The 17,789-nt window shown below is 43.2% G+C and overlaps 1 protein-coding gene across 1 annotated transcript in view; it reads left to right on the top strand.

Annotated features, from left to right (window-relative positions):
* LOC137416158 (crk-like protein) overlaps positions 1-17,441 on the top strand; it is a 45,593-nt gene extending 28,152 nt beyond the window's left edge. The window contains exon 2 of the mRNA XM_068101685.2: positions 16,842-17,441. Coding sequence (XP_067957786.2) covers positions 16,842-17,306 — 465 coding nt within the window. The 3' untranslated portion in view covers positions 17,307-17,441. The remainder of the gene's footprint in view (positions 1-16,841) is intronic.
* Positions 17,442-17,789: the final 348 nt, after the last annotated feature.

Raw genomic sequence — 17,789 nt, forward strand, 5'->3', positions numbered from 1 at the left:
GCGCAGAGAGGAGTGAAATAATATTTTTACTCTGTCTGTCTACCTGGCAGTCAAAGAAAATTGAAAATCATTCCAAACAGGAAACGAACTGTTTTTAAGGACGTTATAATGGACACAAACAACAGGCACGAATAACTAATATAACGTGTTAGACAAGGTGATGAAATAGATGTTGGAACCCATCTGTGGATCGGTCCCATCGGCCGATGGGTCTGACCCATCTGTGGATGCACGAGAAATGACAATGCAGACCCATCGGCCGATGGGTCTGCGCCATCTGCGGATGTGTTGTTCACCTTGAAGGAATGTGTTGACAGAATGGTGCTCTTCAATCAGGTACACAGTCATTGGAATTACATGTGGTAGGAATTTAACAGAGATGATTTTTAACACAAACAATACAATACGTTAAACAGAATTTACGGATACAATTACGGATGCAATTACGGATACAATTTACGGAATACGGATACAATACGTTAAACAGAATTTAACAGAGATGAATTATGATGCATACACATTCCTTCAAGGTGAACAACACATCCACAGATGGGTCAGACCCATCGGCCGATGGGACCGATCCACAGATGGGTTCCAACATAGACACTGCGGAAAATGGCAGTAAATCCCAGATTTATATTTATTTATTTGACTTTTACCATCTTTATTTCATTTAAATTGAATTATATACTTCAAGACTGTAGTACGCAAATCATCTGTCATGATATTTCCAATTAAAGTAAAATTTGAGTAACACCGCGTGGGGTACCGTATCGTGTTTTATGAACTCTCTAGTTTAGAATGTAACTGCTAATTTCAGCACAAAAATTAATGCTTCAGAGGGTGTAATAATATTTCAGCACAGGAATTATTTGCTAAGTGTTAAGTATTTTCAAATGGAAGACGAAATACCGCATTGGAGTCATCAGGAGGAACCTTAATAGGGTTCAGGTTTCAGCCGCTACTCCACAACCCTCAAACCCATCCAGGGACAGCCAAGAATTCACTTCTCCCTCGACTACAATATGTAGATGGTGAAACATTTCCATCAACGCCTACGAGGACATCTCCATCACAGCCGAAGAGATTCAAGACAATGATGCAAATGACGGTTACATGTTGTATCTCTCCATCTGCTTATTGCAGTCACCTGATGGGGGTCCTCGTCCCCCTTGGCGAGATACATAACACCTGGCACACGATGCCTACATTGTTGGACGCGACGATCACTCGGTGGTCAATGCTGGATGTGAACCTTGCACGGTAGGCAGATATACTATAACAATAATCATATAGCTATACTATATATTAACAAAATGGTGGATCTTCCAAATTACAACCTTTTCTATTTGTTTATTTTTATTTTTTGCAATCACCAGTTTCCCTGTTTATTTTGGTCATTGTTTGGCATTTGTATTGCCAAGTTGACTTCCAATCACTATAGTGTGTTTACTAATTAGGTTTTGTCAACAGCGACAGCTTTCTCGCAGTCCGTTTATGGATTTTCTGCCCTCCAGTAGTGAGACTCAACTTGTCTCCCAGACTCCCAGTGGGGATTTTGTATGTTTGGGATTATATATTGACCTCATAGCAGTTGCTGCAGTATTGTTTTTAATCATCTTTGTGAAACAAACTCATGCCGGAATCACCAACCCCCAGTGGACTTGGTACATTTGCTCCATCTCTCACTACAATGCCAGTCTGAGTGATCGGGATTATGTGGAATGCCTCTCAATGGGAGCATAAGCACTGTATATGCTTGCCACAGCACTACTGCCAGCATTGGAAGTACTTGCTCTGCCTTTTATTTTCTGATCATTGTTGTTGTGTTGCTTCAGTGCAGTGAAGTTGATTATCCAATTCCATATTAATGAGACTCCAGCACAATTGGTTGTCCTCCAACTTCCAGTATTCTGTCTTCTGAAAAGGAGCAATGGACAACCTAAATGCTTTGTGTTCGTTGCTGCAAATTACTCTTTGTTATCTCTCGCCACCCGACCCCAATCATGCTTTTTCATCCTTAACATTTTTTAGATTCCATTATTCTGGACATGGTGTGCACAATCAACCACAGGTTGGTAAAAAAAAAAAAATAGCATAAGCTTTGATGGGCCTAATGGCCTCCTCTTGCGTTGAGGTTCCTTGAAAGGAACTCTTGTTATTATAGTAGAGCAAGGCTATCACATTCCAAGAAAGCAAACGTTTGAGGGCGTGAGGACGGAGTTAGGTGCTGTGTAGATTGCGATAAGCTAACGGGAGGGCAGTCGGCATCAGAGAGTGGGCGAGCTGGCACCCTGCCCAATTTCCAAACTCCTACCTAACCTACAGGGTTGGTGGTACAGCAGAAAATCGATGCAAACATATGACTGGAGTCGGACTCGGATCAGTAAAGGAGTAAACAGACGCTCTTCAAGAAAATAACGAGGCAAGCTGAAGGTGAATCTAAGTGGATATTGCGAATAGGAAGGCATTGTTTTAGTAAATAAGGGATAAAGAGCAAGTTAAGACAATTGAGGGATAGCACTGCAGGGACATTGGTTAGTAATGAAAGTAAGATGGAGGGTTTATTAAACTGTTAATTTGCTTCAAAGTTTACCCAAGAATTGCCAATAGCTGAGATAATTTATCTTGGGATGTGAGAAAAGACTATTGGAGGAGCTCCAGGTATGAGTGGAGGAATGAAATAAACCGTTAATTAGTAAAGCTAAAACATGCAAGATAAAGCTCAGGGGCCACATGCTACTCATCCATGAGTATTGACAGAGGTGGCGGAACAGATGAGTGTGATTTTAACCGAGCATATGTGTAATGTTCACTAATATATTGTTACGTTTGTGGGGGTAGATGATGAAATAGTGAAGGTAGGATTGTATAGGTGTAGCATGGACCGTGGATGCGTGGGAGACATTTTGATGGATTAATTAGGGAAACTGGAGCTTAAGATTGTTATGTGTCTTCACACATAGTCAGGTTCACTATGTCAATAAATTATATTTGGTTCAAAATCATGGTAGATTAGCAAACCTATACATTTTTGGAAAGGTTATAGCATAAGGAAACGAAAAATCAATGTTTACATTTGGAGAGATACCTGTATGGCGGCCATTTTGGATTTTCAAAATGGCCACTGTAAAATACATATTTTGTTCTATTTCTGCCTCTAATTACCCTAAAAACTTTTTAAAATATACTAAACCTATATTTTCAGGGACAAGGAATCCAATGAAAGTATCAAATTAGTGCTATGGGGAATGGTAAGACACGAATCAAAGGTTTTGAATTGCAAAATACTGTCTTTATATTCGCAATAAGTTGCATAATCAAATACATGTTATCATTTTGTACAGGCAGTTGATAACATCAAAATGTGTCACAATAATTCATATCACCAAACATACACAGGCAGTCAGCAAAATCATATATACACATGCAGTCAGTATAACTTCACATCTACACAGGCAGTCAATGGCATCAAACATACACAATTACAGAATATGCCATTTAGAGTTCGTCATCACTGTCCCGTGTGTCGTATCCGACAATATAGTCCGCATCGTTTTCACAGTCCGATCCGACGCAAGCAAAGGTCGGTCAAATTGATTGGCAAATCGAATTGGTCGAATGGTCGATCGAATCGAAATCGATGAATCGAATCGATCGAATTGGTCGAATGGTCGAATGGTCGATCGAAGCGATTGGTCGATTGGTCGAATCGAATTGGTCGGAATTGGCAAATGTAAACATTGATTTTCTGATTTTCCATGTAATAACGTTTCCAAAAATGTATAGGTTTGCTAATCTACCATGATTTGAACGAAAAAACATAGTGAACCTGACTAACAGTTTGGGGGGGCGGTGTGGAGCGGTGGTATCTAGATAGGGGTTAAGTTGGTTTTCTCCCAGTTTGTGATTGCCTCCTGTGGCTTTTCCCTACGTTTTTTACAACTACAACAAGGCCAGCCATAAAACTCACACTCCTTTACAACAACAACAATAACAACAACCCTCCCATTAACCAACAATAACCGACAGAACCACAGAACATTCCCGATCGGGCTAACCCCGCCTCCAGAGGATAGCAAGCCAGTAGGCCACGCCCCGATGTTCGTCATTTGTCAAGCAAGACTATGAGGTGTTTCGAGAGAGCTCGGCGATTGGACAGAGTGATGTCAGAGCGAGAAGGTTCAAGAGCAGGGAGAAGAAGACGCTCTCGGTCTGGCTTTTGTCTCTGGCGGTCACTTATTGGTCTCGTGTGCACCTATGAGGACACTTTCCGGAGCCTTTGTGGAACTTTTGCAATCATAAAGAGGAGCAATAAGGCGGTGCTTTAGGAGGCTCTTTGTGCTAGAGAGAGAGAGAGAGAGAGAGAGAGAGAGGGAGAGAGAGAGAGAGCAAAAAGAGGGCCGTCTTCACAGCTCGCTCGACGACTCTGTGCACGTCGGCTCGGCGCCATATTGGGCGCCTGGGAAGCGTTGGACTTGGCCACCCTGTACTGCCGACTTCATTCAACGATCTCGATGGACCAGAGCTGAGTGCCGGCTGGCTTAAAAAGGGAACATTATTTTTATTTTATCTTTCCCCATGTGTGTTTTTGTGTCTGCATGGAGGGTCCCTCAAAGTAGCGAATATTTATTTTACCTCAACCTTTATTTCACATAACATTTACTTTCATTAAATCCCTATCGTTGCATTTCATGGCAGAGGTGGAGGTTGAGGACTTGGGGTTTGTAAAGGGGAGAGAGGGGAGAGAGGGGAGAGTTGAGGATTTGAAGTCACATTTTACATTACGTGGAATTTCCACAGGTCCCTGTTGGTAGTACATAATTAATTGTCGTACTCACGGTCAAACAGTACGTATTTAATAGATGTACTTGCATTTCAATAGTACGTAATTAATAGACATATTTATGTTACAATGAAACGTCATTAATAGACGTAGTACTTACGTTTCATTGGTACGTAATTAGGTTCCAATGAAATGTAATTGGAGGAATACCTATTGTTTTTTAATGTACAGATTTTTTTTTCTTCTCTCCCCCCCACCCCCCCCCTTCGCCCCCTCGTCCCCCACCCATATTTTCCATGTCCGAAAATTTAAAATTGATGTCCTTAGCGACCGCTGGTCCGATTGGCACGAAATATTTGTGATGGGCTAGACCTGTTGATTTTTTTACTGCTAATTATGATGTCATAGGTCATGTGGTATGGGCACCATCTTGGAAAAAAAACCTTTAACTTTGCCCCTCTATATCTCCGAAATGGCCCAATGGAAGAAATTGAGTCATGGCTTATTCTAAAGAACTCTGCATTGGGACCAAAAAATATGTTTATTTAGGATATTAAATGGGCTAAAATGACGAGGTTAGAATTCGACAAATAGAACCCTTGATGCCACCCATTTGATATTTTTGTCCATGACCTAAGTGAAAAAAAATTCAGAATCCACAAAATTTATACGTCATAGGTCACATGGTTCGGCCGCCATATTGTTTTTCATGAAAAACACTTTAAAAAACCCTTTTCTCTGAAACAGCTGAACAAATCGAGCCCAAACTTTGCACCATGACAAACAAAACGTTCAGCGACCATGACGTCATTTGACGTTTGGCAGGTGACATGGTTTGGCAGGTGACATGGTTTTGGAGTTACGACGTTGTGAAGCATAAACTTTAAAACCCATCTCCTCCCTCATTTTTGAAGGTACCGAGTGGAAACTTTACACACACGTTCCCCATGTCGGGAAGCTCAAATGGTATTTTGGAATTTGCGTCGTCACTTGGTTTGGCAGCGATAAATAATTGAATGAAAATCTTTAAAAACCTATCTCTTGAACCGCTGCATTGATTTACCTGAAACTTTAACGGAATGTAGCTGTCATCAAGGGGAATAAGTGTTTAAAATTTCAACATGATTGGTTTAACGGTCCGGAAGCCAGATGTTGTTATTGTTGGAAGAAGAAAAAAACTCGCCACTTTTTCTTCTCAGGCCTTGTAACTGATTGTCCCACTGCCATTTTTCGGATTTATTTCCTTTTAAAATAATTTTCTCTGCAATAGTTGGACCGATTGACAGGAAATTTTCATCATAGGAGCGCCTCGGCCTGGAGAATATTTTAATTATGACGTGATTGGTCACGTCGTGTTACGGGCGCCATATTGAAAAAACCGAAAAAAATTGCACCTCTATATCTCCGAAAGCGCTGAATAGAAAAAATGAGACATGACACATTGTAAAGAACTCTCCATGGGGAATAAAATATGTTAATGCTGATGTTATAGGTGCCTCCATTATGACGTCATAATTCGACAAGTAAAAAAACTTCATCCGATTAGGATGAAATTTCTTGAGCATCATCTCGGTGAGTTGGACAGGTGTGGCAATATCCATGTTCTGTTGACGTCATAATGGTTTATTTATGACCTTCATGGTCACATATGATGATGTCATAGGTGCCTCCATTGTTCACCAAGGAGGTTTTGGTTTGGTTAAAGTTGTTCCTGAAACATCACATCCAAACATAATTTGTTTGCAATTTATGATTTCAGCTGGAGCAATCATAAATTAATGCAGAAAACGTCATGGGTCACGTGGTTTGGGCCGCCATATTGTTTTAAGAGAAAAACATTAAAAACGACCAACCAAACGCCAAACGCCAAACTTTAGTTTACATGCATGACCGCGTACCCATGACAAAAAGTTCAGGGGCTGTGACGTCGTAGGTCACATGGTTTGGGAACTATAATTTTTTAAAGCATAAACCTTTAAAACCTACCTCCTCTCTCAATTTTAATCATATTGAGTGGAAACTTGACGCATATATTCCCCATGTCTGAGTGCTAAAATGACCTTTGGGAATTTGCGATAGGTCACATGGTTTGGCAGCGATAAATAATAATTCAACGGCAATCTTAAAAACCTTGTATCTACTGAACCGCTTCATTGATCGATGTGATACTTTAAAGTCATGTATAAGACGTCAAGTGTATAAGACGTCAAGATAAAGTATATCCTCCTCCATTTTGTGAGTTAATGCCCCTTAACCTTAACCCTCTATAAATTACCCGACGTCTCAGGGCAGTAGTGCAAGTCCACATGTATCTAGTACCGGTTCAGTACGTACAAGCGCACAGTACAGCAGACATTGCCCCTGGTGCAGTAGATGTTGATATTCCGGATATATGACCAATGTTATTTTTAATGGTAGCCTACATAGTATTATATTCCTACATAGTATACATAGTATAATATTATGTTCCCATTATTAGGTTGAATCGTTCACATTAGGATACAAGAATGAAATTTAGCACTTATGCTCGTATTTAGGTAATCTTTAAATCCCGTCCATTAGCCAACTCGAATATTCAACATGGCGGCCATTCTTTTCTGAAAATTTTAATGACCTCTTATAGATTAGGGTTAGGGTTAGCCAGAGAATTTACAACAAATTTACATCAAATTTACAACAACATGAACGAACACACACTGGCCAGAGACCATACAAGTGTTCTGTCTGTAACAAGACATTTACTCAATTATCACATTTACAACAACATGGACGAATACACACCGGAGAGAGACCATACAAGTGTTCTGTGTGTAACAAAGCATTTACCAGATCATCAGATTTACAACAACATGGACGAATACACACGGGGGAGAGACCATACAAGTGTTCTGTCTGTAACAAGACATTTACTCAATTATCACATTTACAACAACATGGACGAATACACACCGGAGAGAGACCATACAAGTGTTCTGTCTGTAACAAGACATTTACTCAATTATCACATTTACAACAACGTGGACGAATCCACACTGGAGAGAGACCATACAAGTGTTCTGTGTGTAACAACATGTGCTGTCTTTGTCTTTCCCTCGCGGTCCCCATGTGCTGTCTTTGTCTTTCCCTCGTGGTCCCCCTGTGCTGTCTTTGTCTTTCCCTCGTGGTCCCCATGTGCTGTCTTTGTCTTTCCCTCGCGGTCCCCATGTGCTGTTTTTGTCTTTCCCTCGCGGTCCCCATGTGCTGTTTTTGTCTTTCCCTCGCGGTCCCCATGTGCTGTTTTTCTCTTTCCCTCGTGGTCCCCCTGTGCTGTCTTTCCCTCGCGGTTGTCAGCTCTTTCACGAGCCTCGATTCAGTATAGAAAAAAAAAAAAAAAAGTGGAATAAGTGTATAAAACTTAAACGTGATTGTTTGTTAGGTTTGGCAGCCATAAATAATTGAAGGGAAAAAAAAAATGCTCTTGAACCACTTGATTGATCAATGTGAAACTTTAACCTAACGTAGATGCCATCAATTGGAATAAGTGTTTAAAATTCCAACATGAATGGTTGTACGGTTGGGAAGGTAGAAGTTGTTGTTGTGTGAAGAAGAAGAAACTCTACATTTTAATCTTCTCCAGCCATGTGACCTTTTGGTGTAGGTTTAATTATGATGAAAGTGGGGTTGTATGAAAGCAAGGTTGTATCAAAGTGGGGTTGTATCAAAGTGTGTCCGATGAAAGCGGGTTTGTATTCAGTCGGGGTTGTATAAAAGTGTGTCTGTTGAAAGCGGGGTTGTATCAAAGTGTGTCCGATGAAAGCGGGTTTGTATCAAAGTGTATCCGATGAAAGCGGGTTTGTATCAAAGTGTGTCCGATGAAAGCGGGTTTGTATCAAAGTGTGTCCGATGAAAGCAAGGTTGTATCAAAGTGGGGTTCTATCAAAGTGTGTCCGATGAAAGCGGGTTTGTATTCAAGCGGGGTTGTATAAAAGTGTGTCTGATGAAAGCGGGGTTGTATCCAAGCGGGGTTGTATAAAAGTGTGTCCGATGAAAGCGGGGTTGTATCCAAGCGGGGTTGTATAAAAGTGTGTCTGATGAAAGCGGGGTTGTATCCAAGCGGGGTTGTATAAAAGTGTGTCCGATGAAAGCGGGGTTGTATCCAAGCGGGGTTGTATAAAAGTGTGTCTGATGAAAGCGGGGTTGTATCCAAGCGGGGTTGTATAAAAGTGTGTCTGATGAAAGCGGGGTTGTATCCAAGCGGGGTTGTATAAAAGTGTGTCCGATGAAAGCGGGGTTGTATAAAAGTGTGTCCGATGAAAGCGGGGTTGTATAAAAGTGTGTCCGATGAAAGCGGGGTTGTATAAAAGTGTGTCCGATGAAAGCGGGGTTGTATCCAAGCGGGGTTGTATAAAAGTGTGTCCGATGAAAGCGGGGTTGTATCCAAGCGGGGTTGTATAAAAGTGTGTCCAATGAAAGCGGGGTTGTATCCAAGCGGGGTTGTATAAAAGTGTGTCCAATGAAAGCGGGGTTGTATCCAAGCGGGGTTGTATAAAAGTGTGTCCGATGAAAGCGGGGTTGTATCCAAGCGGGGTTGTATAAAAGTGTGTCCGATGAAAGCGGGGTTGTATCCAAGCGGGGTTGTATAAAAGTGTGTCCGATGAAAGCGGGGTTGTATCCAAGCGGGGTTGTATAAAAGTGTGTCCGATGAAAGCGGGGTTGTATCCAAGCGGGGTTGTATAAAAGTGTCCGATGAAAGCGGGGTTGTATAAAAGTGTGTCCGATGAAAGCGGGGTTGTATAAAAGTGTGTCCGATGAAAGCGGGGTTGTATAAAAGTGTGTCCGATGAAAGCGGGGTTGTATAAAAGTGTGTCCGATGAAAGCGGGGTTGTATCCAAGCGGGGTTGTATAAAAGTGTGTCCGATGAAAGCGGGGTTGTATCCAAGCGGGGTTGTATAAAAGTGTGTCCGATGAAAGCGGGGTTGTATCCAAGCGGGGTTGTATAAAAGTGTGTCCGATGAAAGCGGGGTTGTATCCAAGCGGGGTTGTATAAAAGTGTGTCCGATGAAAGCGGGGTTGTATCCAAGCGGGGTTGTATAAAAGTGTGTCCGATGAAAGCGGGGTTGTATGAAAGCGGGAAGGCAGAGGAAACTGGTCATCACTGCCAGAAGTTATAAAGTGGCAGTTCTTGTTAATATATGTAATGCTCACATTTCAGTAGTAAATAAATAGACGTACAGTGACTGTGGGACTACTAAAATACACAATTTGGTGTCTGTCTGTTCCTGTCTGATCATGATACATTCAGTCGTTATTCAATCTCAATCAAACTGAAGTAAATGCTCGTGATACTCGCCGAAATTTGCGGCACGCAGCAAGTGTCCAGACCTGGGAGGTGCGGTTGGGGGGTAAAACAGTTTCTGAGACGATGTGTTACTAATAATTACCTCGCACTCAACTTAATTTTAGTGGCGTTACTAATAATTGGCCACAGTCGATGGAGGATGTCTCAGTGCGCCGGGCAATATCCACAAAAGGCTCCCCATGCTCGAATCGCTTCATCACATCCATTTTAATGTCCAAACTAATAACTTTATGTGCCTTCTTCGTGGGATTTTCAGCTGGAGCATCTCAAGAGGTTTGGGAGAGTTTGGCACAAAATATGATAAATGAAGTTCATATGATACCCCTCACGAGTCCAGTTCAGTACACGAGTACAATTTAAAAAATTCCGCGTGGAAAAAACGTTACCGCGAACATTACGAGGCGTAAATAGAAAATTGCACAGTACTTTGTATAAGACATCAAGTCGAAAAACGTAAATAGATTTGAGTGTAAATCGAGGACGAAGTGAACTAACATGGCATTAGTACGTAATTGATGGACATGTGTTCCAATAGTAAGCTAATCCATCTGTAGTTAAGGGGATCCGTTTTTGTACCTTTTTACCAACGCCATCAAGCCTGGCATTGACTTGACGGGTAACGTGGCTGGTTTAAGATCTTGGTGTCTTGAGTTTGAGTCATAGTCATGCCGTTGAAATTACTCCAGGTGGGTTAACTCAGTGGGTCATCCTTGTGAGGTCGGCAACATGAATACAAGCTTCCTGGTAAAAGGGGCACTGCCTCAGGAGCCCGGTCGTGCTTCCAGAGAAAAAAGTGATGCAACCAGCAGCCACAGGTTGCATACGAAACAACAACCAATGCCACTGAAGGTGGACGGGGGTTGTGTTTTCACCCCTGTTTGTCTGTCTGTCTGTCTATCCTGTGGCCAGGATATCTCAATAAGTTGTGGATGGACATGGACTAAACCTGGTGGACAGGTTGGGTGTTTGACAAAGACGAAATGATTAGATTTTGGTGTAGATCTGGCTCCAGATACTATAATTTGTAAAATTGCCAATATGCCTGAGTGAACCGCAAGATTCGTCGGCGTTGAGGCAGCTCTGAGAATAGACAGAGATGTTGACTTTTTCAAGCATATAATCACAAAATGACTCACACAAGCATATGATGGCACCCAAGAAGGCAATGGGCAGACACAGCATTTTTTTTTTTTTTTTTTTTTTGTATACTGAATCGAGGCTCGTGAAGTGAAAGAGCTGACATTTACTTCACAAACAAGTCAACCAGACAAACAAAATGTATAAAAAGAGGGAGCGGAAGACGAGAGAATGGGAAGCACACAAACACTTGAGAGCACACAACATTTAAGAGCAGGGAGATGTGTGGGAGGGAGAGGGCTTGGGGGGAGGAGGCGTGGGAAGGGGGGGGGTGGGGGGAGAAGCATAAAACACAAGGACACCAAGGACTTCCAGGACAGAAGTTGGTATTTCAAAAAAGTGGAATTGGGGTGAAATTAGCGGGGATAGAAAAGATCAATGTTTTGGATGGGGGAAGATAAGAGATGGTGGTGAACAGCTGTTTTAAAGACCTGGAGGGTGGAGTGGGATTGAAGAGAGTGAGGGAGTCTGTTCCAGAGGCGGGAGAAAAGAGGAATGAAGGAGTGAAGGTGAGCAGAGAGTCTTGATTTTGGCAGTTTAACCATAAGAGGGTTGCAGGCAGATCTTGTGCGACCTGTAGGAATATTTGCTGGACAGCCCAGAGAGAGCTGGGGGGGGGGGGCAAGGCCAGAGAGGAGTCGGTAGAAGACGGAAAGACCACCAACCTGCCTGCGGTGAGTGAGTGAGAGGCCCTTGGAGTTAGCTTCATCACAGGAGATTCCAATGATTCTGAAGGCTTTGGTTTCAACAGCGTGAAGACGAGCTCGGTGTGAGGCAGGTGCACCAGCCCAGAGGGGAGAGCAGTATTCCATTGAGCTGCGGATGAAAGCCTTGTATGTGGTGAGGAGCTCAGGTGTGCCAAGGAAGGACTTCGCACGACGGAGGATGCCCAGTCGGCGACTGGCTTTGGAGGCCAGATTTGAAATGTGGTTTTCCCAGGAAAGATCATGGCAGATAGTGAGACCCAAAAGCTTGAGTGACAGAACTTCTTGGAGAGGATTATTCAGAAAGTGGATGGGAGGGTTGTCCAGTCGGTCTTTTCGGAGAGACATCGTAAGAGTGTGAGATTTCTCAGGATTGAAAGACATGTTCCACTTGTTTGCCCAGTCTGTGATTTTGTCCAGGTCTGCAGAGAGTGAGGAGGCTGCAGACTGCCGATCTGAGGGATGAAGAATGGAGCGACAGAGAGTAGAGTCATCAGCAAAGAGATAGAGAGGATTTTCAAGAGAGTCGGAAAGATCATTGATGAAGACCAGAAAAAGCACAGGGCCCAGAACACTGCCTTGGGGAACTCCAGCCTGAACAGGAAGAGGAGATGAGAGAAACCCATTCAGGGCCACACGTTGACTACGACTAGAGAGGAAGTCTGCCAGCCATGCGTGGAGATTTCCATGGATACCAACAGAGGAGAGTTTGGTGAGCAGAGCAGGGTGCCAGACCGTATCGAAGGCACGTGATATGTCAAGGGAGACAGCTCTAATTTCCTGTTTGGCATTGAGGACCTCCATCCATTGCTGAGAAAGCAGTAGCAGCATGTCCAGAGTAGAGTGACCAGGTCTGAAACCAAATTGATGATCAGAGATCAAGCCATTGGAGAAGAGGAAAGATTTCATATCTGAAGCAATGATGGATTCCATGACTTTACTGATAATTGAGAGAAGGCTGATTGGTCTGTAGTTGCTGGGATCTGTTTTTGCACCTTTTTTGTGCAAAGCGGTGATGTTGGCAGATTTCCAAGCAGATGGCAGATGACCTTGAGCAAAGGAGAGTGTGAAGAGAACAGAGAGAGGGAGTGAAAGAGCGGAAGAACAAGATTTTAGGACCCGTGGGCTGATGCCGTCAGGTCTAGTTGCAGAATCAGAGTCGAGGGTTGACAGAAACTTTTCCACCTTGTCAGGAGGAAAGGACACAGAGTCCAGGAGCAGCTGGGTACGACTGGGTACGGTGGGTACAGAGAGGGATGGGTTTGGGACACAAGATTTAGAGGCAAACACAGAGTTGAGGCATTCAGCCTTTTCACGCGTGAAGTCAGCCGTGTGGCCGTTTGAGGTGAGGGAGGTGAGGGAGGGGATGGAGGGGGAACAAACGCCAGAAACAGATTTGACCAGACGCCACCAGGATTTGGAAGAGGGAGACAGATAAGAGAGTTCTGTCCTGAGAACGGAGAGATATTGTTTCCTGGCTCTCCTGAGGGTGGACACACACTTGTTTCGGGCTTTGTGAAAGGAAATGAGATTTCCTTCCGTTGGATTTGCTTTCCAGGAGACGAAAGCAAGTTGTTTCTGGGCAATAGCCTCACCACAAGATTCCGTGTACCATGGACGGGAGGAAGGGTATGACAACTGAAGACGAGATGGGATAAATCTGTGCATGAGAGAGAGCAGTTTACTTTGGAAGAATTCCCAGGATGAGTTGATGTCAGAGGCGGTAGAGATGGGAGACCAGTCCAGATGATTGATGGCTGCTTGAAGACCATGCCAGTTGGCCTGAGTGAAATGCCAGACTCGTCGACGCTGAGGAGGCTCTCTGAGAATGGTCAGAGAGATGTCCACTTTAACAAGCACATGGTCAGATGAGCCGATTGGAGCAGAAGAAGAGCAGCAGACATTTTCAGGGAAGTTCCTGAATGCCTTGGAGCATTGACTCCTTGGAGCATTGAGCAGAGGCTCCAATGCCTTGGAGCACTGACTGATACTATACAATGACACTTGTTGTTTTTCTATTTCTTTGATTCCAATAGAAGAGACATAATTACTCTTTTATGGAAGATGTTTTTCGAGTTTGTTTTATCCTCAAAAATAGACCATAGTGAACACACATTCGTGTTAAAAGACTAGCCTTTAAAACCTACCCTTTTGAAGGGAGACAGACGTCAGTACAAACACACAAACTGACATTGTGTTTTATATGGTAGATTCGCAGGGTAGGTCTGCAGGTGGAGCCATAAGGCCCAGGACACGGTTTTAGCTGCTTATACAAGATTTGTTTATACTATCTACCAGGGTGAGCCATAAGGCCCAGGAGTAATAACATATTACAGTAATAAGAGTAATACATAACACGAGTAATAATAACATATTCCAGTAATACAACAATTACAATACCTCATTAGACATCGAGTGCATCTGTATGACGTCATCCATTGTCAGAGCACAAGATCTTTTTTTCTCCACGTGCGGTGTGAAAAGCGACGCAAAATACCATGTGTTATGGTGCCAAATGCTTCCTGAATGCGTTGTTTCAGTTCATCAACAGATGGCATGCGATGTTCTGCAACCTTAGCTTTGACGTACCCCAACTCAGTGTTGGCACAAGTGGTCGGCTCAGGACTGTGTGGTGGTCACAGAAGATGTCAACCTGTTTTCATGATCTACATCTGACAATTCACAAATGACAGTTGGTTTACATGGTTTCATGTGAAGGTTCATGCGACATAACGATGAATATGAAACGCCCAACTCTGCAGAACGCTTCCGTAATGATTTTTTTGGAGATTTGAGAACGAATGTTTTAATGTTTTGAATTCCCAAATCACGAATTTTTGATCATCTGCTGCACTTACTGTTGAGTACATTTCCAGTCTGAAATTCCTTTTTTTCCCCATAGATGAAATTTGATTTTGACAGTGCTTGCTTTTCAAATCGCTTCTCAAAGTCTTACTGCACCTGTTTCATCGTGTTGTTTGTGTTTCTCCTTTCATGGTACCACACCTCTGCTACCAGCCTCTCTTCCACTGTAAATGGACTGGTATCTGCCATCTTGGTTTAATGTATAATTTGTATTATCTGAAAAAAAGAGAAAACAGTATAAATACATGGTATAATCAAATCTTTAGCCTGGTGTTGGCTTAGCGGTTAGGGTGCCGGCTTGGGATCCTAGGATCCTGGGTTCGAATCCCGGTCGATCGCTGAATTAACGCCAGGGGGGTTGACTCAGCCTGTCATCTTTCTGAGGTCGGCTAATTGAGTACCAGCTTGCTGGGATGAATGATCCCGGTGTGTACCCCGGCTTAGAATAGGTACACCGTATCCCTGCGCATCGAAAGAGGCGACCAAGGGTTGGCGTCAGGAAGGGCATCCGGCCATAAAAACATTGCCTCAAACAGGGAACCATGATTGTCATGGGGCCCGCAAGGCTAACCTCCGCTCCAGCGGGGAAAATGGCCTTAAAACGATCATTAATTCATATTCATTCATATAATCAAATCTTGTATAAGCAGCTAAAATCGTGTCTTGGGTCTTATGGCAGTTACCTTTTTGTTTGGATGGAGGCTTTTTCTTTTTCTGTTTTATTTTTATTTTTATGTAAATACATATTCTACCCTCTTTTTTTTCTCTCCATTTTTTTTTTTGCATCTTCCTCGTATTCATCTTTTTAAATAACCAAAATCAAGTGACTTTCAGCCTCAAGGAAAATAATCCAATTGAGGATATTGAATATTGATGCAGTCCTAGCTGCTGCTGCCCCACCTCCATCTTCCACTTTTGGCTTCACTCCATACTCATACCATCATGCATTTGCATCCTGTAATGGAACACTATGCTAATGCAAGTATGAATAATGCATGTGCAGTAATAGAATCGGCACTTGCACTCACTACTGGAGTTAGACAATTCAAATAGAAACTGAAAAATATTTATTGCAACTTGAATAACACCGCCTGTGCCACACAGCGCTTGTATGATCATGTAAATCCTGGTTTGGTGATGACCTTACGGTGCACATGATGATGTGTACGTGTTGCTCGTGCATACTTTCTCATAAGCCGTGCCATTTTCACTAGGCCCACATCATTACAAGCCGCCTACCCAAGTGCAGAGTGAAATGCAGATATTTTGGTTAAACTCACTGGGTACTCGAGGGAGGATATAGCCTACAAAATTGGGAATGTCGACCGATTCCGAAGGTGGTCTATATGGATTGGTGATGTCATATAAGAGTAATAGCTTATTGGAAATTAGGAATTATTGGCCATGGTCTTTAAAAAAAAATTTAGTGTGATTTTGAGATGGGGAGGTTTGAGTGAACCATCGCAATGGTTAATCCGTAAGCATTTTGGACACGATACGTGTTGTCTGCAGATGCAGGCATGACGGAGTTTTTATCCCAGTAATGGTGATGACAAATGTGAGCAGTCATTGTGGTGTACAAATCATGAACAAAAGCTGGCAATGAGGGCGAATTGAGCACAATAGATGACTGGTGCGAAGAGGTGGGTGGTGTGAAGGTGGCGTGATTGTGTATGAGTTTGTGTGTGTAGGCGAGAGTAAAGGCATCACAAGGAATGCGGAAAAGGAGGGCAGGGAGGGTTGCCCAGGGGTATGGGAGGGAATAGGTTGACCTGTTAGAGTGGGGCATGCATGTTGAGAAGAATAAGTCAAAGCAACTTAAACAACATTTTAAGCAATGGAAACATTTCAGAAAATCATTTTAAGTGGAAGATGCTAGTTGTTGTAAGATGTAGCAAATTGCATGGGCAGAAATGTCCCCTCGAGTCGTCAGTGTGAAACTGATGTTAAATTTGTACCAACTTTTGTAAGTCATTTGCCAGCATGTTCTCCATCCTTCCTTACATTGCAGGGTGCAGCAGGATCCGGCGTACAGGCCGAGTATGTGCGTGCACTGTACGACTTTGTCGGGAGCGACCCCGAGGACTTGTCCTTCCGGAGGGGTGAGCTTCTGCTTGTGCTCGACAGGCCTGAAGAGCAATGGTGGACGGCCCGCAACCGTGATGGGCGTGCGGGCATGATTCCCGTCCCGTATGTCGAGCGCTGGGTAAACCCAAGTCCATGCATTCGTGTTGCCCACCCACCACCTCCGCCTGTATGGTCCGTCCAAGACAACAGAAACAGCTATGGACCACTAGAGCCTGGGCACTATGGCGTCGGTGGTTGCACTGGAGGCGCAGGTCTAGTACCAAGCGCATTGAAAGCTCCTCCAGGTGCCACCGGAGAGCTAGCCAATGGAGGAGGAGCATTGTTGGCAGGCACCACCGCCTCGGGCCTGGTCAATGGGCCTCTGAATTCTCGCCTCCATAACTCGTAACACAGATCACTGGCATGCCCGGTGTGCCACATTTCCACCCTCCCCTGTGCTAAGTCTTCAAACCTTGCAAACGCTGCTACTCTTAGGTTAGCCACTTTGTTAACCCATTATTTTGTTACATTTGTCTTTTGTTTTCCTTACAATAGAATTTAAGTTCCGTTTGTAAATCTTTTTTTTAAGCTCTTTTTTTTAATTTTTGGAGCATCCAAACATTTTATTTTTTGTTTGTCTTATTTATTTCTGTTCTTTTTTTTTTACTTTGCAAACTTCCCTTCCCCGTTTGTTTTTGTTTTTTCTGATCTCATCTGCGACTTTAACATTTGTTTGGACCAAGTAGCCGAGTACTCTTTGGCATTGGCTTGACGTCAAAAGGCCTACACTATCCTGTTTGATGGATATGGCACCACAAGTGTTTTCCTCATTAGGATCAATGCCACTGCTCTCCGCAAATGAGCTCGTTAATTTATCACACTGTATCCATTT

Source organism: Myxine glutinosa, chromosome 6, assembly GCF_964187855.1.
Source record: "Myxine glutinosa chromosome 6, kmMyxGlut1.1, whole genome shotgun sequence".
Lineage (NCBI taxonomy): Eukaryota > Metazoa > Chordata > Myxini > Myxiniformes > Myxinidae > Myxine > Myxine glutinosa.